The 24,368-nt window shown below is 47.1% G+C and overlaps 1 protein-coding gene across 4 annotated transcripts in view; it reads left to right on the top strand.

Moving 5' to 3' along the window:
• ANO2 (anoctamin 2) overlaps positions 1-24,368 on the top strand; it is a 326,384-nt gene that overhangs the window by 102,703 nt on the left and 199,313 nt on the right. For all 4 annotated transcript variants that reach the window (XM_070618946.1, XM_070618948.1, XM_070618947.1 and 1 more), the window contains 3 exons: positions 4,727-4,782; positions 5,934-5,975; positions 15,770-15,834. In XM_070618946.1, the coding sequence (XP_070475047.1) occupies positions 4,727-4,782; positions 5,934-5,975; positions 15,770-15,834 (163 nt within the window). The remainder of the gene's footprint in view (positions 1-4,726; positions 4,783-5,933; positions 5,976-15,769; positions 15,835-24,368) is intronic.

Raw genomic sequence — 24,368 nt, 5'->3', positions numbered from 1 at the left:
CGGTCACTGTTTTCTTTTCTTCTTTTTCCTTTCATGGAAGGAGAGGCAGGAGGGTGAGAATTAGCATCAGAAGGCAAAGAAAGGGGAACTGACCTTGAAAAAGTGTGGGTAGATTGGCATTTGGTCTCATTTTTTAATTTTGGGGGTTTCTTCCCTAGCTTTCTTCGGTAACTTTCTGTAACTCAACCTTTCCCTCTTATTTACCGCTGGAAGTGAGGCATTACGGACTAATGTACACACGATGTTCAGAGACAGATTTATTTATGAGTTTGCATTCCTCATGGTGGTAGTAGCATATGAATGATCACAAACTTGGCCCAGCCCCACAGTGTCTCCTTATTCAACATAACATAAGGTCAGTGGGCAGGGCCCTGCCAGTTTACCCCATCAAGGAATGCCTTTAAAGGGCACTTTACCGCGGAAAGAAACCCAAGCCTCCTTGAGCACATCAGAGAAGGACAGACACCTTCCCTGCTCCTTCCTATGCAACTTATTGTTGCCTTTTCACGGACGGCTATAGATTGGTGGAGCTACATTTTCATAGACATTTTTGTGTCAGAGCATCATTTAAACAAACGTATGTTTTGGGCATCTCCCCTCCCCTCTCAGGAGACGATGTCTTAATTATTTTGACCGAAGCCAGACCATGTCGTGCGTTGTAAACATCTGGTTTATCATTCATCCAGCTGAACTGGTTTATATTTTGTTAGAAGAAAAGCCTTGGGATTAAAGGCCTTTAGGTAATTAAGCACACGTCGAGACAATTTGGTGATGGGTAAATATAGTCTCTGTGAAATGCAGTGTCTGGGGGCTCTGGTTTAGATTTATGTCCGGCTGGAATACGGGGATGAAAGCAGCACGCCGGGCGGACTGGGCCCTGTTCTGCGGGGAATCAAAACCAAATGGGTTTTCAGGAATTCAGCACCATTTCTCTAAGTACCTGTCCCAATGGATAAAAGTTCCCTTTGAATTTGGCCTGGAGGGAATAGAGCCCTGCCCTGTCCCCAGTGGCCCTTGGAGATTTGATGAGACTCCCTTCGGGAGGCAGGCCATAAACTGTGCTTTGGTTGATCCTTTGTGCCCAGGAAACCAGAGATGTCTCTGGAGCTGAATGCTAGGCCCCAGGTTTTGCGCTGTGAGTATGTGTTTTCGGGTATTTGTCCTGGGGCCTGAGTCTGCCCTGCTCTGTCGGTGGCCTGACACTATCGATGCAGAGGACCAGTGTTGCTAGGCCTGGATGGATCAGGCCGTGTAGCGAATGTGGTCAGTGCTGGGCAGAGAGGAAGTCTGAGCCTTTTCCTTTGGGGATTATAGTCCTAACAGCAACAGGGATGATGTACCTGGTGGTTTGAAGGGCCTTAGGGACCAGTGAGGGGTCCTCAGTGAGCTCTGCTTTGTTCGAGCTGAGGCACCGCTTCCCTTCATAGGGACAGGGAAAGGCAAATGTCCTTCCAGCTGTCTCCTCCTCCCCAGCCCCCCTCCTGGAGTAATAGGATGAGAGGTTGGGTGTCTTTCTCTCCCTGGGTCTAGAGCAGAGAGGAAAGACTACGGATGCGATCCTGAAGAAGAAAGCTTTGCCATGGTGGCCACGTGGATGGTGCATGATGGAACTAATTAGCCCATTTTTGCTTAAAAGAAAGGAAAAAATTCAGAATTTCAATTTTCAAAGCGAAGACTCTTTTTAAAAAACGTTTGATTATTTTCTTCTTCTTTCAAACTGATTTCCATGCTTGTGTCGGGGTAGAATCTTGGTTTGTGAAGTCTGTGGGTGAACCAAGAGGCCAGAGAAATTCTCGTTGTTGGGTGAAGTGGGGAGAGAATAGTTACTTTTCCACTTGCCTCCCCTTTGCCCATTCTTCCTCCTTTTACGGACTATCCACTCCCTCCATCCAGCGGCCACTGATGGGGTGACACATATGATACTCCCTGAAAAAGAGGAGGTACACAACCCTGAGTGACAGAGACACGTTCAGTTACAGCATTTTGGGGCTCTGGTTGTTTGGGTTAGGACGACTCAGATTTGGTGACCTGAGTTGTATTGGCTTCAAGGCAAAGAACCATTTGTCTGGGCTTCCTCTCTAAGCAAGCAGACTAATCAACCAGAGTTTAAAGTTTCTGCATCAGCATAGATTGCCAAAAAAGACTGAAGCAGCAAGGAGGGTGGGTGCCCAGGGTAAATGGGAAGAGATACTGAGATAACTGTAGCCACAGAGCTGGTTGCTCGTAACGACCATTATCCCGTCTGTGTTCCCAGCAGTGAACTAGGTGCCAGAGAGACACAAGTGGGGGGGGGGGTGCCTCTGACTTCAGATACCATGTAGGCCTTTGGGGGACACAAAACAATGGGCAGACAACGTCGTAGAAGTGAAGTGAGCTACCCGCTTTAGGTGTGTGGCACAAAGGAAGCTTTACTTGGGATGGGCGGGAGTGTGCGTAGCTTTAGACCTCCAACGATTTGAAGTCATTTTGAGGATCTGGCAGCAGGAGCTAGGAGTTCAGGTTGTCAGCCTAATGCTCTTACATTCTCGGCTACTGTGCTTTAATAAGCAAAGCTGAGGATTAGCAGAAGAGTTCTGCTTAACTTCTTCCATCAGTTTTAGGCCTGTCTTCAGGTAGGTGCTGCTGGCGTGGCAACCACAGGCGTGACTGCAGAGATGGGGTGGGGTAGCGAGTTGGGTGCAGTCCTGCTGGAGCTCTATCTGCCAGTGATGATTCAGTCTCTATCCATGTCAGCTACTCTTCTGTACCTTTGAACTACTACCCCCTGTCCCGACTTGGGGCTCCTCCCCTTGATTATTGTAGGGTGGCTTCACATTGCTGTGGTTATGGCTCTTGAACTGATTAATGATGCTCAGAGTGAAATTGTAGTCATATGAGTAAGACAAATCTGCAGCTCGTCAGCCTCTGGGCATCCTTCCCCGTGTCCCCAGTCCCTTCACACACCCTCTGCTCCCCCCGAAGTTGTTTCTGATGTTTTCTGTTCATGCCGAGGAGGAAACTTAAAATCAGGAAAGGGCTGGCCCTTTGGTGACACCCCAGCACCAAAACACTCAGCTCTCAACTCATCGGAAGAGTGGCTCTTTCTGCTGAGCGCCCCCTGCAGCATCCAAGGGCCTCTGCTCCCACGGTGGGGCCCATGGTGGGTCTTTCTGGTATCCAGCCTCCTAGAACTGAGGTGAATAGGGGCAAGTTTGAGGAAGGGGAGGCTGATGGAGGAGAGAGGATTGTCTGAGAGCCTCTGCAGTCTCTGAGCCTGTGGGTAGGGCACTGAGTGGGAACAGGGGGTGGAAAACCATGAATTTAAATGAGTAACCGTTGGCTAGATTTGTTATCCAACCTCGTTGTCTTATCCGGAGCGGTGCAGATGTAGATTACTTAGCATTCGGACATCATACGTATTTCCCTCCAAGACCAATTTTCTCATCATCTCACTACTGTCTACAGTCTCCCTGGAAAGAAAGTCTCTCAGGGCAGAAAGTGTGTTTGAGGCAGTGGAAATCACTGAGTACCAGAGACTTGCCCTCCTCCTCCCTCTCCGTGATTCACTGTGCATCCTCACATGGCAGGATCCGCCGTACTGCAAGCTGGTGGGATATAGTCCCTCCCATCTGGGAGCCAGGACAGACTCTCCTGAGTCAGACAGAACATACAGACCGCTTTATGGTCTCTGAATAAAACCATGAATGAAACAAGAAAACAGCAATGACTCAGTGCTGAGCAGAAGGTCCTCCGTTGTGAGTATATTGGAATTATAGGGACAGAGCCGTTCATTCAGTTAACATGTATTTCGTAGGGTCTGCTGTGAGCAAGTGGTGTGAAGTACTGTTGGGATTTAAAAAATGAATCCCTTGTGTGGTTTTCAAACTTTGTGGTCTTAGGACCACTCTATACTTTAAAAAATTATTGAGAGCACCCAAAGGGCTTTGGTCTAGGTGGGTTATATCGATCAATATTTATTGGACTAGAAGTTCAAGCTGAGGAGATTTTAAAGCACAAAGATACACAAGCACACACTCCATTTCTGTCAGGGCGATGATGTCATCATGTCACAAAACTCCACTGTATACTCGTGGGAAAACAGGAGTGAAAAAGCAAATCATGGCTTAGTACTATTATAGAAATGGTTTGACGTTATAAACTCCCTGAGAGGGTCCTGAGGACCCCCAGCTTCCCCAGACTGCACTCTGAGAACTCCTGCCCTACTGTCCCTACCTCAGGGATCCGACGGCCCAGGCAGATGGGTCATGGACAGTTATAAGCACGCCCCTGTGGAGGAACAAGAAGGCGCCAGAAACCAGTTCAGATCAAGTGCTGTGGGATGCTGTGATGTCTACTTTTGTTGATCACAATTGCAGTAACCCCTGTCATCGTTCTCATGCTGTCACCAAGCAGATATTCTCAACTGACAGTTGTGGCTGTGGAGGTGGTGGTGGAGGTGGAAGTGCTCGGACTGGAGCGATCTGAATGTGTGAGGACAGGAAGAGTGTGAAGTCTGAGAGAGCATATTTGATATTAAAACATAATTTTGTATTTGGGGAACAAAGAAATATTGGTCTTATACTAAGAACTAAAACTTGACAAAAACTTCCAGACTGGGAGGCTGGAGAGGAGGATGCAGTGCTTCCCAGCTGAGGGGTGGGTGGGGGCTTAATATTTATCAAAAGACAAAGGTTAAGTTGAGAAACCCCTGCCCTAGAGTTACTATTTTCATCCTCCTTTCTTCCAGGCATTAACTCGCTGATAGCAAACAACATCTATGAGGCTGCCTACCCTCTTCATGACGTAAGTACCATTTCCGTCGTCATGCTCCCTCTTGTCTTCAAAAAGTTGAAAACCACAGGCGACACAGTGGGTGAATGTGTGCGAGGCGAGGCAGGAGTGAGCATGATATTAAAATGCCTTGACCGACTCTGGACTGCTCACGACTGACAAAAATCCCCAATTTGGTTTTTGCTAATTGTCCCAAACTGTCTGTCTAATTATTTCCCCAGTGGCAAAATGCACTGGTTTTTGTTTGAGCTTTCCCTACACTCCCTGCCTTTTGTGGGCGGAGGGTGTGAGAAGACAGATCTGGCGTGCAAGTGGTTAACAGGAGGAGGTGGTGGAGAAGGAGAGTTGACGGCCTGGAAATATACAACCTGGACTGCCACACCCTTCAGTGACTGAAGGGCATATTTTTATGTGATAGTTTTGTGCAGATGTGGAACTCCTTGTTCTTAACATGCAAGTACATATTAAGTGTAGGGTTTTTTTTACTTTAACATTTTGAAGGAAATCTCTCAAAATTCCTTAAAGTATTGTTTGGTTAAGTAAAGAAAAGAGAGAGACTGTGATTAAAGCTTTCCTTGGCTATAAACACCCCATAATACAATGCAATGATATTCTTCAAGACGATTCACAAAGAACTTAACTGGCCCATGAACCACCTGCCCCCACAGCTGCTCTGTACATTTGATCGGTCTTTGGCATCTGTCACACTAGTAATGCCAACTGAGGCTACTGTGGGCGGATCCTTGAGTGCCTGAGGAATTTTTCAAATGGCAATCTTCTCCTCACTGACATCTTCACTGTGGGCATCTATGAGGTTCTGCCAGTTATGGACGGGGTGAGCGTGACACGGCATAGGGTGATTTCATGTGATATGCTAGCCCATTGACGGGCACAGGCCCTGCCATTGCACTTTCTCTGAGGAGGCACAGGCTGATCTCTGGAGCATACACGTCGGGCATCTTTGTGTGAGCAGCTCTCCACAGGAAACATTGCAAGTGCTGATGGCTAAGAAAGTGGAACATTGGCTTCTTACCGTGTCATGCTTTTGACCTTCCTCAAATGGAAATGAAAAAAGGGATGACATTATAAAATGAAAAAGAAAATGCTTTCTCTGCTTTTGATGTGTCTATTGGCTTTATCCAGCATCTCTCTCTCTCCTACAGGGTGAATATGATAGTCCAGGTGATGACATGAATGACAGAAAGGTAAGCCAGCCTCATGCTGCACTGAGTGCCTGGGGCACAGAAGACCATGGATGAGTGTGGAACTAGATAGAAGTGTCCTAAATGTTCTGTTTATCTGCTTACATATACATATATGAATAGATATATTATTTCTAATTTAGTTAGCTTTCATTTTTTTATTGTTGTTATTGAGGTAATATTGGTTTATAACATTATATACATTTCAAGTGTACATCATTATATTTCGATTTCTGTGTAGACTACATCATGTTCACCACCCAAAGACTAATTACTATGTATCACTGTTCACATGTGCCCATCACTCCTTTCACCCTCCTCTCTCCCCCCTTCTCCTCTGTATCTATGTGTTTGTTTGTTTATTGTTGTTTTTATCTTCTACTTAGGAGTGAAATCATATAGTATTTGACTTTCTCCATCTGACTTATTTTGCTTAGCATGATACCCTCGAGGTCCATCCATGTTGTCTCAAATGGCAAGATTTCATCTTTTTTTATAGCTGAGTAGGATTCCATTGTGTATATATACCACATCGTCTTTATCCATTCATCCACTGATGGACACTTAGGTTGTTTCCAAGCCTTGGCTATTGTGAATTATGCTGCAGTGAACATAGGGATGCATATCTTTATGCACTCAAATTTTCATGCTCTTTGGATAAATACCCAGAAGTGGAATAGCTGGATCAGATGGATAAGTTCTTAGAATCATACAATGTTCCAAAATTGAATCAAGAAGAAGTATAGAATTTGAATGGACCAATGACCAGTAAGGAGATCGAAACAGTAATCAAAAACCTCCCCCAAAACAAAAGTCCAGGACCAGACAGCTTCCCCAGTGAATACTATCAAACATTCAAAGAAGACTTAAAACCTACTCTTCTCAAACTCTTCCAAAAAGTTGAAGAGGAGAGGAAGCTTCCTGACTCCTTCTATGAGGCTGACATTATCCTGATACCAAAACCAGATAAGGACAACACAAAAAAAGAAAATTATAGGCCAGTATCACTGGTGAACATAGACGCAAAAATCCTCAACAAAATACTAGCAAATTGAATATAATAATACATTAAATCAAGTGGGATTTATTCCAGGGATGCAGGGATGGTTTAACATCCACAGATCAATCAACATGATACTCCACATTAACAAAATGAAGCATAAAAATCACATGATCATCTCAATAGATGCAGAGAAAGCATTCAACAAAATACAAATCCATTTATGATAAAAACTCTGAATATGATGAGTATAGAAGGAAAGTACGTCAATACAATAAAGGCCATATGTGACAAACCAACAGCTAATATCATACTCAATGGTGAAAAACTGAAAGCTGTCCCTTTAAGAATGAGAACCAGACAAGGATGCCTGCTTTCACCACTGTTATTTAACATAGTATTGGAAGTCCTAGCCAGAGCAATCAGGCGAGAAAAGGAAATAAAAGGGATCAAAATTGGAAAGGAAGAAGTGAAACTGTCACTATTTGCAGATGACATGAGTTTATATTTAGAAAACCCTAAAGAATCCACCAAAAAAACTATTAGAAATAATAAATGGGGCCAGCCCAATGGTGTAGTGGTTAATTTTGCATGCCCTGCTTTGGCGGCCTGGGGTTCGCCAGTTCAGATCCTGGGTGCAGACCTACACACCACTCATCCAGCCATACTGTGGTGGTGTCCCACATAGAAGAACTAGAAGGACTTACAACTAGGATATACAACTATGTACTGGGCTTTGGGGAGGAAAAAAAAGAGGAAGATTGGCAACAGATGTTAGCTCAGGGCCAATCTTCCTCACCAAAGCATAACTTTAAAAATAATGCTTTAAAAAAAAAAGGAAATAATAAAATGAATACAGTGAAGTTGCAGGATACAAAATCAACATAAAAAAAATCACTTGCATTTCTATACACTAACAAAATAACACTTTTATACAAAATAACATTTCTATACACTAACAAAATAATAAAAGAAAGAGAAATTAAGAATACAATCCCATGTACAATTGCATCAAAAATAATAAAATACCTAGGAATAAATTTAACCAAAGAAGTGAAAGACCTGTACACAGAAAAGTATAAAACATTGTTGAAAGAATTTGAAGAAGACACAAAGAAATGGAAAGATATCCTGTGCTCATGGATTGGAAGAATTAACATAGTTAAAATGTCCATACTTCCTAAAGCAATCTACAGATTCAATGCAATCTGTATCAAAGTCTCAAGATGTTTTTCATAGAAATAGAACAAGGAATCCTAAAATTTATATGGAACAATGAAAGACCCCGAATAACCAGAGGGATCCTAAGAAAAAAGAACAAGCTGGAAGTATCACACTCCTTGATTTCAAAATATATTACAAAGCTATAGTAATCAAAACAGCATGGTACTGGCACAAAAACAGACACACAGATCAATGGAACAGAATAAGGAGCCTGGAAATAAAACCACACATCTATGGATAGCTAATTTTCAACTAGGGAGCCAAGAACATACAGTGGAGAAAGGAAAGTCTCTTCAATAAATGGTGTTGGGAAAACTAGACAGCCACATGCAAAAGAATGAAAGTAGACCATTATCTCATGCCATACACAAAAATTAACTCAATATGGACTGAAGACTTGAATATAAGACTTGAAACCATAAAACTTCTAGAAGAAAACATAGGCAGTACACTCTTTGACACCAGTCTTTGCAGTATGTTTTTGTATACCGTGTCTCACCAGGCAAGGGAAACAAAAGGAAAAATAAACAAAAGGAGCTACATCAAACTAAAAAGGTTTTGCTCAGGAAGGTAAAAGGAAACCATCAACAAAACAAAAAGACAACCTAACAATTGGGAGAAGATATTATACATCTGATAAGGGGTTAGTAGCCAAAATATGTAAAGAACTCATACATCTCAACAACAAAAACCCAAACAACTCAATTAAAAAATGGGCAAAAGATTTAAACACACAATTTGCCAAAGAAGATGCACAGATGACCAAAAGGCACATGGAAGGATGTTCAACATCGCCAGTTATTAGGGAAATGCAAATCAAGACTACAGTGAGATATCACCTTATGCCCGTCAGAATGACTGTAATTAACAAGACAAGAAATAACTACTGTTGGAGAGGTTGTGAAGACAAGGGAACCCTCATACACTGCTGCTGGGAACGCAAACTGGTGCAACCATTATGGAAAACAGAATGGAGATTCCTCAAAAAATTGAGAATAGAACTACCATACGGTCCAGCTGCTCCGCTTCTGGGTGTTTACCTGCTTGTATACTTTCAGCACTTCTTCCACTGCTCCCCGCCCTCCAGACATTTGGAAATATGAGGGCCATTTCTGGTCATTGACACGACTGTGTGTATGGGGGTGCTACTGGCATTTAGTGCCTGGTGGATCCGCAATGCTAACCATCCTGAAATATATCCGACAGTCCCACACAAAAGCATTATCCCACCCCCTGATGACAAGAGGGCCTCCTCTGAGAAACGCTGAGTCCAGATTCCTTAACTGATAGGCAGGGAAACTGAGACACCAAAAGACTGAGCAGCTTGCCCATGATAACACTGCCACAATAAACAGAGATGGGGTTTGGAACACCCCTCACTCTCAAATCCAGTGTCCCTGCTAAAAATGTATTATTATCCATGCCATTATGGCTTTTTTGAGGGGTCATCTTTAAGTTATTCCTCTTATTCTCTAGGCAGACAAGTGGGGTATAGTCTCTTTAGTGGGGACCGTCCTGTCTGGCCGTCAGTCCCTCATGCCATCCTCCTGCCTGGCTTCCCCCAGCCTTCAGCAACTCTGCCAAGCAGAGGAGGGTGGGCAGGGGTGGGAGGGTGAGGAATTGAAGCCCAGGAAGTTTCCCTCCCCCAAGCTCTGTTGTCTGGAAAATCGTTCATCCCCCAAGCTGCCTTTTGAGCAGCCTTCTTTTATCCTGCCTATTAGTCGCTGTTATGAAGTGTTAAGTATTAAAAACATAAAAGGTCTTTTCCAGAAATACTGCTGTGATTGCTTACACATGTCCCCCTCTGCCTGCCCAGGGAATCTGCTGTAGTATTGCAATGTCTTAACCTCATCTGTTTTCTATCTGATGCTAATAGTCTCGGTGTTTAATTTCCTGAAAAGTCCCGGATCAGATTTAAAGGAAAAGGAGGAAGCATTTCTCCCCACATTTCACCTCCTTCACCCAGACCATTTTCTGTCCTCCCGCTCTCTAATTTCACATTCCTCCCCTTTAAAGAGTGATCACCACCACTGCCCATTAAGAAACCTCCTGCTTGGTGGGTGGTGACCCCAGCCTCTCAAGGTAGAGCGCTTTACAGGAACATTCCAGAGATAAGGAACACACAGAAACTCACAGCCAGCCTTCTGTTATGTGCACAGAGGCAGAGAGAAGCAAAGTGTAGACTGTTCAAAATACGTGTGTACTTGTCTTTGGAATGATGTTATACTGTTATTAACAGCAAAACCTTTTAACAATAAATTTTCCTCCCAGGAAATGTTTTGCTTAGGCCCATGGTTATTCCCAGCGTGCATTCCAGCTGGTGAAATGGGTCAAGTCTAGGAGGCAGGGAGAGACGGCCAGGCCAGAGCTGCATCTTGGTAGATAATTCCCAAAGCTGATGTGCAAAGGATGCTCAGTGAGGGGGGACAAGTGTCTTCGTAAGACAAGAGACCCTGTTTTTGTAGCTTTTTCTTGGTTTTGCTGGCCAGTCCTGGTGTCCTTATTTTTCTCTTCTAGAACCATGGTTAGGGAAATAAGTTTGCTGTGATGGGGGATGAGAGAAACCATGAGTGAGAGTGAAAGCTTTTTTCTGTCCATTTGGGTTGGTAAACTGATGCCTAGCAAGGTGAGGAAACTGGTTCTGATGTCCGTAAATGACTGTGCAGTCAGGACCAAAACCCCAGTGTCCAAGTGCCGCCAGCTTTCTGCAGCCATGTGGACACAGCTTCTTGTGTACGGCAGGGGGACTTCACATGCCACTTGGATTCGTTCCTGTAGTTTCAGTGGTATATGGGTGGGACCTAAAGGGTATCCTAAAGAAGAAAGAGCCCAAACCTCTGAATATGTACTCTCTTCATTTTTATTACGTTATAATAGTCTAGTGTTCTTGGAGAGGGTTGCAAGAAGGGTTTTGGCTGGATGCGAGGGAGAACTCCTGCCTTTGTTGCTGGAGCACGTGGAGAAGAGTTGGGCGCTGCAGTGCAGGATCTCCCAGGATCTCTGGGGCCTTTAAGGGTGATTTGCAGGAGCATCCCAAGCTGCCTACCCTGCCAGTCCCTGGATCTTCTTCACGCTTCACTCCCTGCAGTTTGTGGCTGCTCCCACGATCTCCCTGAGGCCAGGCTCCTCATAGGCAGACCCCAGGTAGGCCCAGAGGCCCCTGCAGTACCATCTCCTTCCCTCCAGCTTGCCTGGTGCAGTTGTGCAGTCGTGATGACTCAGGCCCGGGCTGCAGGTCTCTCTCCCTCCTCCTGGAGGGTAACTAGGAAGAGGCTCCCTCCCTCTGGAGAACAGGGCTTTCCCGCCTTTCCAGAAAGCAGGGCAGCAGGAAGAGGGAGCAGTGTGGGTGTGGATGGGTCCCTCCTGGCTGCCAGCAGCTACCTAATTCCACATTAGCCAGAGCTGCCAGGTTTTCTCAAGTGTCCCAGGGAAATGACTATTGCCATCTTCTGAGGCCTTCCTGACCCGTTAGCTCCCTCCGGCTCCCCCACCCTCCTACATGGGGAACCCGGCACAACACTAGAATGTGCTTTTCTGTAGTAGCTTTTACACCCTTGGTCCTGGGTTTTGCAGATGTTTGTCTGCTCCAGTGAACGTTTATACAGTGACCCACCAAAAGGTGAGGGAAGAGAGTCAGTCCTGTCTTTCTGACAAGAAGGGTACTTTTCTTCTTGGTTTCCCGTGAGGATTAATTTTCCCATCCTGCACGGCTCCCATTTTACTGACGGAGGAGACCTGGATGGTTGAAGTGACTTGCCAGAAAGTCATAGGTCATTGCAGGATCTGGGAGTGGAATTCCATCCTCTCGCATTCAGATCCTCCCTGTCCTGTCAAGGCCTCGCAGCTGGCTACTGCTGGCATCTTTCTGCCTGTCACAGGTCCAGCTGCTTGCTGAGGAGCTTGTGGCCTCACAGAGGGCCATGGGTCTCAGATATCTTGCCATTCTCTGGCATTGCAAATGGTTATAACAGTTGAGTTCCTTTATAGTCTCATGAAATACTTAAATCAACAGACCCATTGTCAAATGTGATCCCTAGCCAGCCGAACTGGCCGCTTGTATGTTCTGAGCCATTAGATGGGGTGGTCCCTGTGGGTTGTTGCTTCCTGCCACAAAGGTTTGGGGTCAGACTGACGTGCCTGGAATTATATCCGGGGCCTCTGAAATAAGGCACTGTCGTTTGGGAAGGAGCTGCAGACCCACCCTGCTCGATTTGCAGGCTTGGCCAGTCGGTGAAGAGAACATAACGTAGCTTTAAGGGAGAAAATGGATTTGCTAAGAGCTGCATTAGAAGGTTCTAGACTCTGCAAGTTTAAGGGGATTGTTATGGGTTACTGTGGCAGTCCTGCACTTCACTCACAGCATGCTAAACCCCATGGGGCAGAGACTCCAGAGCATGCCTTTCCTCACCCTGACTGCTGGTCTGTTCTGGAGCCCTGTAACCTGGAGTGTAGCATGATTCACTTGGTCTTGAACTACGTGTGTTTAAAAATTTGTAGAGATAGAAAAGGGTCTATGGCACTCTCTTCCCCTCTACCTGCCTCCCTGGCAAGGATATGTGAGCTGGCCTGGGCGTCCAGGCACAATTGTTGCATCGTTCTCAGATCTGGGGCTCTGTAGCTCCAGCTCTTGTGCAGGGGCTGCCTAATGATTTCCTCCTCTCTGTCCATCTAGCCCGTCTGCACTGAGCTCAGACAGCTCTCTTGGCTCATCCTCATCTGTATCCACAAACTATGGATGTAGCTTTGTGCTTAGAGGTGCCACTCTGAGAAGGGGATTTTCTGGAGGTTTCTTACAGCAGGTTCGGGATCTAACCAGGGTTAAGGCTTGTGAGCTCGGCTCTCAGTCTGGGCCCAAGCCAACTGGGCCGCACTGGCTTCTTGGAGCATTTTTAGTTTTTCCCTCCAGGGCCGTGGCAGATAGGTGTTCCTCAGGCTCAGGTTTTCCTGGACCTGTGACTTGGAGAGTAATTTTCTCTAGAGGTCAGAGCCTATGAGGCAGGTGGTGATGTCATATAGCCCTCAAAGGAGTCTTTGCTTGTATCTCTTGATGCAAGTTGGCCTCCCTTTGGGCCACAAATGATGTCACTGTGACAACCAGGTGCTGGTGAGTCCAGGGTTTGCACTGGGGAGAGGGAATAAAAACCCAAGACAGTGGAAGCACCCAAGATGAGGGGGAGGAGGAGATGTAATAACAAGATTAGATTAGCAGTCACCTGCCTGGAATGAGCAGCATCAAAACTCAGGAACTGAGACCTTCCTCTGCCCACTGTGCACTGTGCGACCACTTTTTGTTTTGTCTGGGTTTCCTCCTTTGCAAATGGTGGTAACTGTGAATGCGGTTTGCTCTATCAGGGTCCACATAATTTCTGGTTCTATTTTGTGGTTGATGGGAGATATGATGACAATAAAAGTCTATAGCCATTAAGTAGGAATGCCAGTTCTTACTTCAGTTTTAATATCATGTCTTTACAGGGTCTTAGGTGAAAAGGATGGCTTCCTGTGGGGCTGATGTTCAGCTGGATATCCAACATATCTGATTAGAGTAGCTTTTCCTAGACAGAATTCCATGTGACTTCTGTGTGAAGTGTAAGGAGATGTGATGTGTAAGGAGAAGAAAGAACATAACAAGATAGCAACTGTATTCTAAGTCTGTCAATTCTAGATATACGATTTGATTATGTGCTTATGTCTATTCAACATGAATGTCTAGATCATGTCTAATGATGGTTCATTACCAAATTACTTAATTTACTTGTGGACAATCTGTGAAGCTTGCTGGCCAGGTGTTTGGAACTAAAATTTGGCTTGCCCCTGGGATTGATGCTCAGGTTTTATCCACATGTTCGTTCTGATAAAGGTAGTGTGAAAACATCACAGGATGGCATGGCCTGATGTGTTTGGTGCATCGTTTCCTCCCTTAACCTCTAGAACGTGTTCCACTCAGGTTTTACCCCCACCCTCCCACTGAAACCACTCTTGTCAAGGTCGTCAGTGACCTTTAAGTCACTGAATCCGATGGTCACTTCTCTGTTCTCATCTGACTTGACCCATCAGCAGTATTTGACGCAGCTGGTCATTTTCTCCTCTGAGAAACCCATCGCTCCTTGGCTTCCAGGACACCACACACTGCTGGTTCTCCTCCACATCACCAGCTGCTCCTCTGTCTCCTTTGCTGTTCTTCATCACCCTCTTGACCTCTAGACGTTGGAGCACCCTGGGCCCAGATGGCAGACATCTTCTCTTCCTACTCTCTCTTCCTTGGCAATTGCATCCATGGTTTAATGACTTCACAAATAATCTTTTCTCTGATAACTCTCCAATTTGCATCTCCAGTCTGGACTTTCCCTTGAACTCCAGACTTTTACATCCAGCTGCTTACTCAGTATCCCCATGTGGATACCTAAAGGGCATCGTAAACCAACGCATCCCAAACTGAACTCTTGCTTCCGTCTTTCCTACTCTTCCCACTGTCTTCCCCATTTCAGTAAATGGAATCACCATTTACTCAATTGCTCAGGCCACATTCTCATTTTCTCTCACCCTACATCCAATGCAACAGTGAATCTTACTGGCTCTACCTTTAAAATATAAGCAGAATCAAACACTTCTCATTACTTCTCCCGCTACTTTCATGGTTCAAGCCACCATCAACTCCTCCCTGGACCATTACAGTAATATCCTTGCTCCTATGCTAGCTTTCAGTGTATTCTCCACACAGCAGCCAGGTGAGCTATCTGCAGTTAAAATAATTTCTCCCCCACTGCCACAAATCTCCTAATGGCTTCCTTCAAGGTCCAAAAATTTTAGCATGGCCTAGCAGCCCCTGAATGTTCTGGCCACCCCAGTACTTTCTGGCATCATCTCCCATTACTCTCCCCCTGCTCTGTCCCAGCCATACTGCTTCCCTGTCCTTCCCAGGAGATACCACATGTACTTTCCTCAGGACCTTTGCGCAGGAAGAGTGTTCTTCTCCCTGGAACACTCTCCTACTTCCTTCAAGTCTTAGCTCAAATGTCACCTCCTCAGAGAAGCCTTCCCATCTAAAGTAGTGCCCTGCTGTCCCCTCCTTCATATTCTACTCCCTTACCTTGATTTATTTTTCTTCATAGCATTTATATGTCTTATATGTTCATGTGTTTGTATTTGTCTCCACACACTAGGGTGCAAGCTCCATGACAGCAGTGAATTTGTTTGGTTTACTGCTGTATCCAGTGTCTGGACAGTGCCTGGCACATAGTAGATGTTCAATAAATTCTTGTTAAATGAGTGAACAAATGAATCCCTGGGCTCATTTTGCTGAATTAAGCTGGATTAAGCAAGAGAAGGGAATAAAGGAGGAATTATGATTACTAGCTGTAGCACTGCCTTGGAGTTTGATAAAGGTCAGCTTTATTATTTGGGGAAGGAGAAGTCAGTTCTCCTGCCTTTGGACATCTTTCCTGTGGATGTCTCACGAGAATTTTCCTAGACGCTGGGCTTTGAGGATTCAACTTTGACTTGCTAGGATGGACAAAGGAAGGTGAACAGTGGCTCCCCTCTACCTCTAATCTATTTCCCTATTTTTTCTGTTTAGCTGCTGTATCAAGAATGGGCACGCTATGGAGTGTTTTATAAGTTTCAACCTATAGACCTCATCAGGTAAGACATGGGAGGGGACTCTTGGGAGGACCCTAGAGATGCAAATCCTGAAAGATATGTGTTGACCCTCTTAGCCACTGGCAGTCTGTTGGCTAGGCAGAGGGATCTGCTTTTCTAAGTTGTAGGATTCCTCTGTTCCATGTCTGATGGATGGGGAAGCAGCTCAGGGACAGGCTAGGGGGATGGAGGCTGTGGGGCAGCAGATAATGTAGAGTGATGTGCCGTGACTTCCATCTTGGGGTCTTCAGCACTATGGTCTCTCTTCTCTTGCCTGCCCTATTGTAGGGAAAGGAGTGAATGGAGTTCTCTCTCTTATACTGCCCTTCAAATTTGTCCTAGAGCAGGATCTGGATGAAGCAGATGCTTGGGTTATGTCCAAGTAGCCAAGTGTTGACCAAGAGAAGGGAACACCTGGGAAATCACATGAGGAATAAACTGGCTGGTCTGAGAGGGACTGTGAACTTTTCATGGCTTCTCCAAATTAGAAGAGAGGAGAGACTGGATCCTAAAATCCTTTCTTTCAGTACTGCCCCTAAAATGATGTCCTGTTACCTTGAGAATTTCCCCAGCTTCTACAGAACTTGGGTGAAAAGTCCTTTTAAAGAACTTACTAGAATGCAGTAGGTCTGACTAGTCTAAAGGGGGTTGATGGCTCTAGAAACTCAATGGGCTCTTAGAGCCCAGCCTTTTTCCCAGCTAGAATGTCGGAGGCTAACCGTGAAGTGGGAAAGCACTGGGCTGAGAGTCTGGAGACTGAGTTCTCGTCCAGGCCTGGCCACTGCGGGCTATTATTTCTTTGGGCAAGTCACATTCCCTCTTTGGTCTTCAGGATCCTGCAGTCCTAAATTGGGAGGCTGAACTGAGGGTTCTGAGAGGAAATTGGGTAGAGCATGCTCATTTGGAAAAGATGGGGATTTTCAGCCCCGTGACTGGCATAAGGGGCACACTGCCACACAGTCACTTGTGGCTCTTCTAATGAGCTCATTAATCAGCCGGCAAACACAGAGAGTGCTCCTGGCTGATTGCCCTGGGCTGGGATCGTGAGAGGGGTGGCAGCCAGAAGGATTGAGTGCAGAGGGAGGAGTTCCAGCTTCTTCTTGGAAGAAGAAAGCAGCTTGGGGGCCACAGTCAGGGCAGGTTCGCCGCCCACACGGAGATGCGACAGCCCTCCCAGGGAACTGGGAGCTCGGTTGGATGTCTCTTGACAGCAGGTGTTTGTTCCAGCTGAAGACCGTTAACTGAAGCGCTCGGGTCAGGGAGCAGGGCCATGGGTGCCTGTGACGGAGGCTCCCTGACCCAGCACCTCCCGTTCTCTGCCTGCCTTTTACGAGGGACAGGCCACCTAGACTGTTCTCTGGGCCACACCAAGGCTGCTTCCTCCATGCTTGGTGGGCTTTGATCTTCTTCTCTGCATCTCAAGTGGCCACCCACTCTGTCGCCTGTTTTCTTCAACTACTCATTCGTTTTAAAAAAATGTGATTAAAAAATAAAAAAATCTCCCTTCCAGAGAGCCCTGTCTTTTCCCCAGAGACTTCAGGTGACTGGCTGCCAGCTAAGTGGGAAATGGCTCCAATATGCTCTCAGTTTTGGCCACCAAAGCAGCCTCACCTGCAGGGGAAGAATTGCCTTTGGAGCAGAGCCCTGCTCTGGGGCCTGGCGGTTCCTGAGCACAGAGAGCTCAGATCTGTCTAGACGGGGCACAGTGTGCTGCGGAGCTGGAGGCTGTCCACTATTCCTCCCAGATCAGGCGGCTAGGGAGCTCCCACAGCCCCTGGGCGAGGCCAGCGGCTGGGCTGGGAGTGGGGAAGGCTGCAGCCTCCAGCATCTCTCACATATTGGCTGGAGGGAAGGGACACTGGCTAGTGTGTGTGGGGGGAGTGGGGGGCTGTTGTCTAACAGGGGTACAAGGAGCTCTCTGACCTCAAGGAGCTGCTGGAAAGAGAGAAAGTGACAGTAGTGGGGAGAGGGAAGGGGTAGGGGCATTATGAGCACAGGTAGGGGACAGAGACAGGGAAGCCAAGGAAAGGCACCTGGAGGGCTGGTAGAGAAACCCCGGGCGGGGGCCGGGGAAGGGTGTGGGGAACGGCCCAACTCAGCAGCTCCCCCTAAACTCGCTTCACGCTGCCTTCCAAAGGGCCCATCTTGCTTTTCCTGCTGCGGTCAAAGTCACCTCCTTCCTCTCCTTCACCATCTGCCCGCACTCGCACTGCCAGCCTCTAGTCTGACACCAGGTCCAGGCCCGCTTCTTCAGCACCATTTCTCTCTTCCACCGTTTCTTCTCCATCTTTCCTGCCACCACCTGTCAGGACGACTTGGCCCACACAACCTAGCCTGTGGCCACCTTCCCTGAACCGTCACTGGCCTCCCACTGTGAGAGTGTCATTCGTTACCACTTACTAATGTGCACTGTACCCTCTTGGTGCCTTTATGTAGAAGTCGCAACCATATGGTCTGTGTGGAAAGATTGACAGAAGCAGCGCAGTCTTATACAAGGAGAGAAGAATTCACACAGAGGCCTGGCAGAGGTCTTTCCCATCTATTTCCTTAGGCTTTCAGCTTCTAGTGTTTAGCGCTGAGGCTCTGACTCTCCCATGAATCCCTGCTGCTCCTTCCTGTGCCCATCATTTGGAGCATTCTTAAAGCACTGAGCAGTTGAGAGCTCAGCCGGGGTGGGGGTGGGGAGGTACCTGTGTGCGTTTCTGAAGCTCTGGGACTAGCTATTCTTCTCCTTCTGCAGGCTTCGAGCCTAAACTCGAGATTTGGTGTGCCAGCCTGCTTCCCCAGGTGTTGCAAGTGGACAGAGGGAGGCTGGGCTCTCTCTGCCCCCCCCCCCCCCCCCCCCCCCCCCCCGCCTTCTGCACTGCACCAGCGTTCCTGCCCAGCAGGCTGCACTGTGAGACTGCCGATGGCTCTCTCCCAGCCCACAGGCTCTCCACCCTGGATCCTGCCTTTGCTCTAGAAACCTCGGGCCTGCAAGCCTGAGCTCTGTGTGTGTGTGTGTGTGTGTGTGTGTGTGTGAGTGTTTGTGTTGCCTGGAAAGTTCCCGCAGAGGTATCCAGCAGGGACCCCACTTCCAGTAGATTCTTCCCGGAACTTCCAGCCAGCAGCACTTGTGCCCTGGCAGAAAGGGTTGTGATTAGGACAGTGAGGGAGATGATGTCTTAGTTGAAGGGAAATGGCTCTTCTAGTCCCTTGGGAGCCGTACAAGGGTCCCTGCAGCCAGAAGAGCAGATTTCTGCCTGTCCTGCTCTGGGTAACTCCCCAACCTCCTGGGCGGAAACAGCCTTTCGTTTCTGGGAAGCAGGGGCTTGGGGCCTTTGGATCCGTGCAGATGCGATCAAGTGTTAGGGCCGTGGCCTGTCTTTTCACTAAAATTAATGTCTGCTCACAGGCGGATTTTCTTAGCTTGGAGGTTTTGATATGGATGAGACAAAACAATAGGGTTTAAACATGTGAGTTTGATTTAGCTCCTAACTATACTTTGCTGAAGTTGATGTACACAAATTTTATGTTTTAGCATCTGCCACTGCCTACCTATGACGGCATGAGGAAGAGAGGGGTCCAGAAGTCTACTAGGCTCAGGGGCATTGCAGCCGGTTGACTTTGGGGAATTCACCAAGGGCATAGTGTATGGGTAGCATTCACTGCATCACGTAGGAATTACAGCCTAGAGATGGGTAAATGGCGATTACTCATTCCCACCTCTTTCAGGAATGCCCACATCATGGGTGAGGCTTCCTTAAATTCAGGAGCTGGGCATGAGACCCATGTGGCAGCTCTGGAGTCCCCTTGGAATGCCTCGCTTTGAGATATGAATACCTCCACAATGACCGGAGAATGATGTCCATAGGGTCCTACCATCCGAATTGCCTTTGGACATCATCTGTGGCCAGCAAGAGTGGTCCCCAAGTTGCTACACATCTCTACCATCTTAGACTCCCAACCTTTCCAGCCCCATCTGTGCAGAGTTCATCCAGACCCTGGCCTCCCAGAAATGGCTGTCCCGCCTCCTACTGCAAGGCAGAGGCCCCAGTCCTTGTCAGAGTTCTCCAGGATGGCTGCTAGAAGGCTGTGTGATTTGATCCATCCCTGGGCCCCACTTCTACCCTCCTGAAAGGTGGCTCATCCAAATGCCTCCAGGAGGGAGACAGAGGGAGCCACATTCTTTCTCAGGAGGCTTCTTAGCAGGCCAGGCTCGAGAAGGACTGGCCACAGCTGGTTTGGGGGAGGGAATGGAGAGGAAAAAATGTTGATCAACCTGTGATTAATTATTTCCTGCGTCCTGCTGCCTCCTCCTTGATCCTTCCCTGGGATTTATAAAAGCAATTCAGCTCAACACAATAAACATTTACTGATGCGTACAGTGAGCAAGACTCTGTGCTCGGCAGCATAGGGAGGTGCAGCAATGAGTAAGGTGGAGTTTGTGGCCTTAAGGACCCAGCAGTTATGTAGGGAGAATGACATGTGCAAGGCAGGAAGAAGTGAGGGCTCATAAGGACTATGATGTAAGTACAGACGTGATAGTCCAGAACAGATGAAAAGTTATTGCTACTAGCAGAATAAGGGAGGGCTTCCTGGAAGAGGTGGCACTTGAATTAGAAATGTTGTTTTCTGAAGGACTGAGGTTAAAGGTCCTATATGTGTCTTCATCACCAGCCTGGGCTGCCCCATATATGGATTTATTGTTTAGCCTGATATTGACGGCCAGAGATCACATGGACCCAAAGCCACATCCTTCCTGACTGTTGATTGGGAGTTGTCAGATCATCTGTACGGATTCTGTGCCAGCCTGGCCCGTGCCCCTTGCTCTGCCCTGTAAGTTAGCAGAGAATCCAGGGTTGGAAGGAGGTGAGGCTGCGTCCAGGAGAGGAGGCTAAGGAGAGATGAAGTTTGGGATTTGCAAATACATGTGGTATTTGCACAGATCTCAGCATTTGAAGCTTTTGATTTAACTGGGAAACGTATTGCAGGCTGGAAATAAATAATATCTCACGAGCCTGAGAATATTATTCTTTTACCTCTGAGAGTGTGGGAGCAGAGTGGACAGAGAAAAGCAGGCAGGAGCTGGTTGAAGCAAGGCAGAAATAAGGATACTAATGTTCTGTGCTGTTATATTCTGGCCCATCTTACAGATCAGGAAATAAGTCAGGCTGTTTGTTAAATCTAGCTCTGGAAAGGCTCTATCCCACTCTCCTTTCTCTTGCTTCCCCCGCTGAGTGCCACTTTCCTCTGGTTTGTCCCCTTCTGGAGGGAAGGCAGTTGGCCTGGGGCTGGCCACTGGGTCAGGAGCTGGAGTACGGTGCTCTCAGCTCCAGCCCAAGGCTGCACCCAAAGGCTGACTTGGTCTTCTGAGGGAGGCCTCCCAAGCCTCAGAACAGCCCTCCATAGATCGTGGCGCCTGTTTTAGATCCAACTTTTAATTTTCCTTCCTGTAGCATCAGCCATATGGTACAGATGGCAGATCCTAAGGCACCAGGAGGCTGCAAACGCTCCCCATGGCCGCCCAGAATTCCATGGGCAGAGTTGGGAAGGTATGAGCTGTTTGGCTCCCCAGTTCATTGCCTCCTTGACTCCTTATGTCATGTCCTATTTCTCAAGGAGGAAGAGAAGGTGATTTTAGTTAAAACTATATAACAAGCTATATATTTCATGTCTCCTTGGCCCTTGTGTGCAGTAAATTCTCAGTTATCTAGAATCCCTGAGACCAAACCCTGGCGTCACAGAGGCGGACCGAGCGTAGAGGTGAATCCCCTCAGTGCCGGGCCTGGAGCAAAGGGATGCAGACTTCCTCTCACAGCACATTTGTTTAGCGAATGCCCAGCCCCTGCTTGACTTTTCCTGCCCTCGGAGTGCTTTGCCTCGGGGGCGGCTCATTTGTTGGACATTTTTAGCCACTATAAGTGGTCATGGAGCTGGAGCCAGAACTCCGCTGATTTCCCTCCCTTTGATTCCAGTTCTGCTGGCTGGAGCTCCACAGAACAAGAGTACCCTGTGGTGTACGTCAGTTTTCTGAGTATTTGAAAACACCTATTGTGTCCATGATAATTCTCACAGACCTCAGCTTGCTTTCCTTCACACAAAACGCTCCTGGACCTTTCTGCGTGTCCTCATGTGACGCAGGGTCTTCAAACAGCCTCATCATCATGATTGTCTTCTTTGGGACACACTGGCCCGGGAAACTCAGAGCAGGGTCCTTCCGCACACCTCACCCGGTGTAGCTAAGCCAACACATTTTATTTTGTGCTGACCGTATGTCAGACACTGGTGCTGGAGGTTTGGAGATGAATTAAGCATGACCTCATTCTCAAGGAGCTGAAGTTCAAAGTCAAATCTCGAAGCTCCTATATGACCACTGGGCTTTTCTGGGAAATGAAGGGACAAGCTCATGGAGAGAATTTTCAACATGTAACTGTGAGGCTGAAGAAAAACAGCATATGGAAGAGACGATGGGGGAAACTGACCCTCAAACCAGTCAGATGTGATGTTGGGTTCATGGGTAGCAGCTATGCCTCAGGCAAAGATTGTTGGGGGTGACTAACTCTTTCTAGAAACATCCATGTGATATGTTGCAGCATCCACAGACCCAAGAAATTCTCAGAAAACATTCTGGAATCACATCACTTAGGGATTTACTGAATCATGGCAAAACCTCACGTGTCCAACTCAGGTCATCGTGCACAAAGAAAAACTCTGCCAGGCGGGAAGTATTTCAGGAAAGGAAAAGTAATGTGATCAAAGATTTGGAGAGGCATCCATAGGAAGATAGACTTAAACAAATAAGAGCCCCCTTCTCCAGCAAGAAAATGGAGGAGTGGGGCCGGCACTTCTTAAATTCAAAGATGGGTAGAGTGACGTGCACGTGTTTATTAGAGCCGGAGGCACTTGCCTAGGGATCTAGGGACATTCCTTTAGAGTGGGAGCAGAGGGCTAAGAATGGAAAGAACTCACTTTTAGCTTCAGCTTTGTTTCTACTTGATGTAATATTTGGGCATCCTTCTTGAGCCTCAGTTTCCTCAGCTGTGAAATAGGGATCATAGCACTGTCCTACCTGCCCCACAATATGACTGCGAGGATTCTGATAAAGTGTTGCACAGAGAGTGTGGCGATGGACTTAGGTTGGGCTGAGTAAAGCTATTACTTATCTGCTCCCTGGGGGAAGATTATAATATCCCCTAAACTAGCAAGATTTTGTGCAGTTCTTTAGCTAGTGAATTTTGACAAATATTGTTTAATCATAAGACTCTACTTTTTATTATAAATCAATGCACTGTAACTATGGGCTCTGTATGTGTGCGCTCTGTGCCTCCCAGCAACCCTGCAAAGTGGCTGCTCTTACCTCCATTTTACGAATGGGGACACTGAACTCAGTGAGATAAGAAGCTTCCCAAAAGCCATGCAGCCAGTCCATCTGGGATCTGAACCCAGGCCTGTCCGACTCCAGAAACTGTTTTTTCCCTTGTACTTTGTGGCTGAAGGTGGCAGAGCTCCACCCAGCTGGATGTCAGGCGGGCTAGGTTTCCGGCTCTCTAGTGTTAATCCTTTCAATTAGCCATCTCTGAAGGAGCACTGGTGTGGTCTGCTGGTAAGTGGAGCTCACCGACCGACCATGGTCAGCCCCTGCTTTATGATGGGGCCACCCTTCTGAACACTTCTCTGTGCTTAGCAGGAGTGACACGTCGCACTCAGGGCCTGTTGAGCTGGATGGAGTTATTAGTGCCTCTGTTAAGCGACCCAAGAATGCCACGTTTTTGACTTCTCGTTTCTATTTTTTATAGTCCTTTCTTTCTGACTTCTTCCATGTTGTCAGGTGGTCAGCTGTCACTTCTTGCTTTTGTCAGCTGAGACTCCAGTTCGCTGCTCTGTCTCAGTCACAGGTTTAGCAAGCAGACACCTGTGCAGGTTAGCGTTGTGCACCAGGTGAGACCCTTCCACAGCCTGTCCCGGAGTCTGCCTCCTGTAGGTGTGGGATTTCCTGGAGGGTCTGTCTTTGTCATGGAAATATCTTCTTTTCATTTCCCAGTGAGAGTGAAATAGTGTTTCTGAGGCTTGGGTGACCCCAGAGACTGGACCAGAATGTGGTACAGCAGGTGCCTTTGTTGTCAAGAGCTGCATTTTGTTCTTCTTGCTTGTTTTGGGAGGTCATGAGAAATCCATACCATCAAAGATTTTTCTTAAAATAGAGCTAAGAGTCTGTTAACAACACAAGAGTCAGTTCCTACATCAAGGGTCCACTGGATGCAGAGCTTTGTCATGGGTGTGGTGTCAAAGCCAAAAGAAGGGGGGAAACAGGAAGGTTGAAGTGTAAGGATGGGGTATAGGTGTGCACAATAGAACCCTTCTGAAGGTGGTCACGGAGCTGTGGACAGTGCCCAGTGGGTAACCGATGCACAGAGCTGTACAGAGAAGTGCTGGGGGAAGGCCAGTGAAAGGTTTTGAAGCTTTAGTGTGGTTGATGAGAGAAAAGGAGACTTGTGGGGCAGGTGAGTTTTGAATAGAAAGCAGAGATTTGAAGGAGAGGAGAAATATGGTTGGGA

This window comes from Equus przewalskii, chromosome 5, assembly GCF_037783145.1.
Source record: "Equus przewalskii isolate Varuska chromosome 5, EquPr2, whole genome shotgun sequence".
NCBI lineage: Eukaryota > Metazoa > Chordata > Mammalia > Perissodactyla > Equidae > Equus > Equus przewalskii.
The sequence above is the reverse complement of the archived record's forward strand: the minus strand, read 5'-3'. Positions and strand labels throughout refer to the sequence as shown.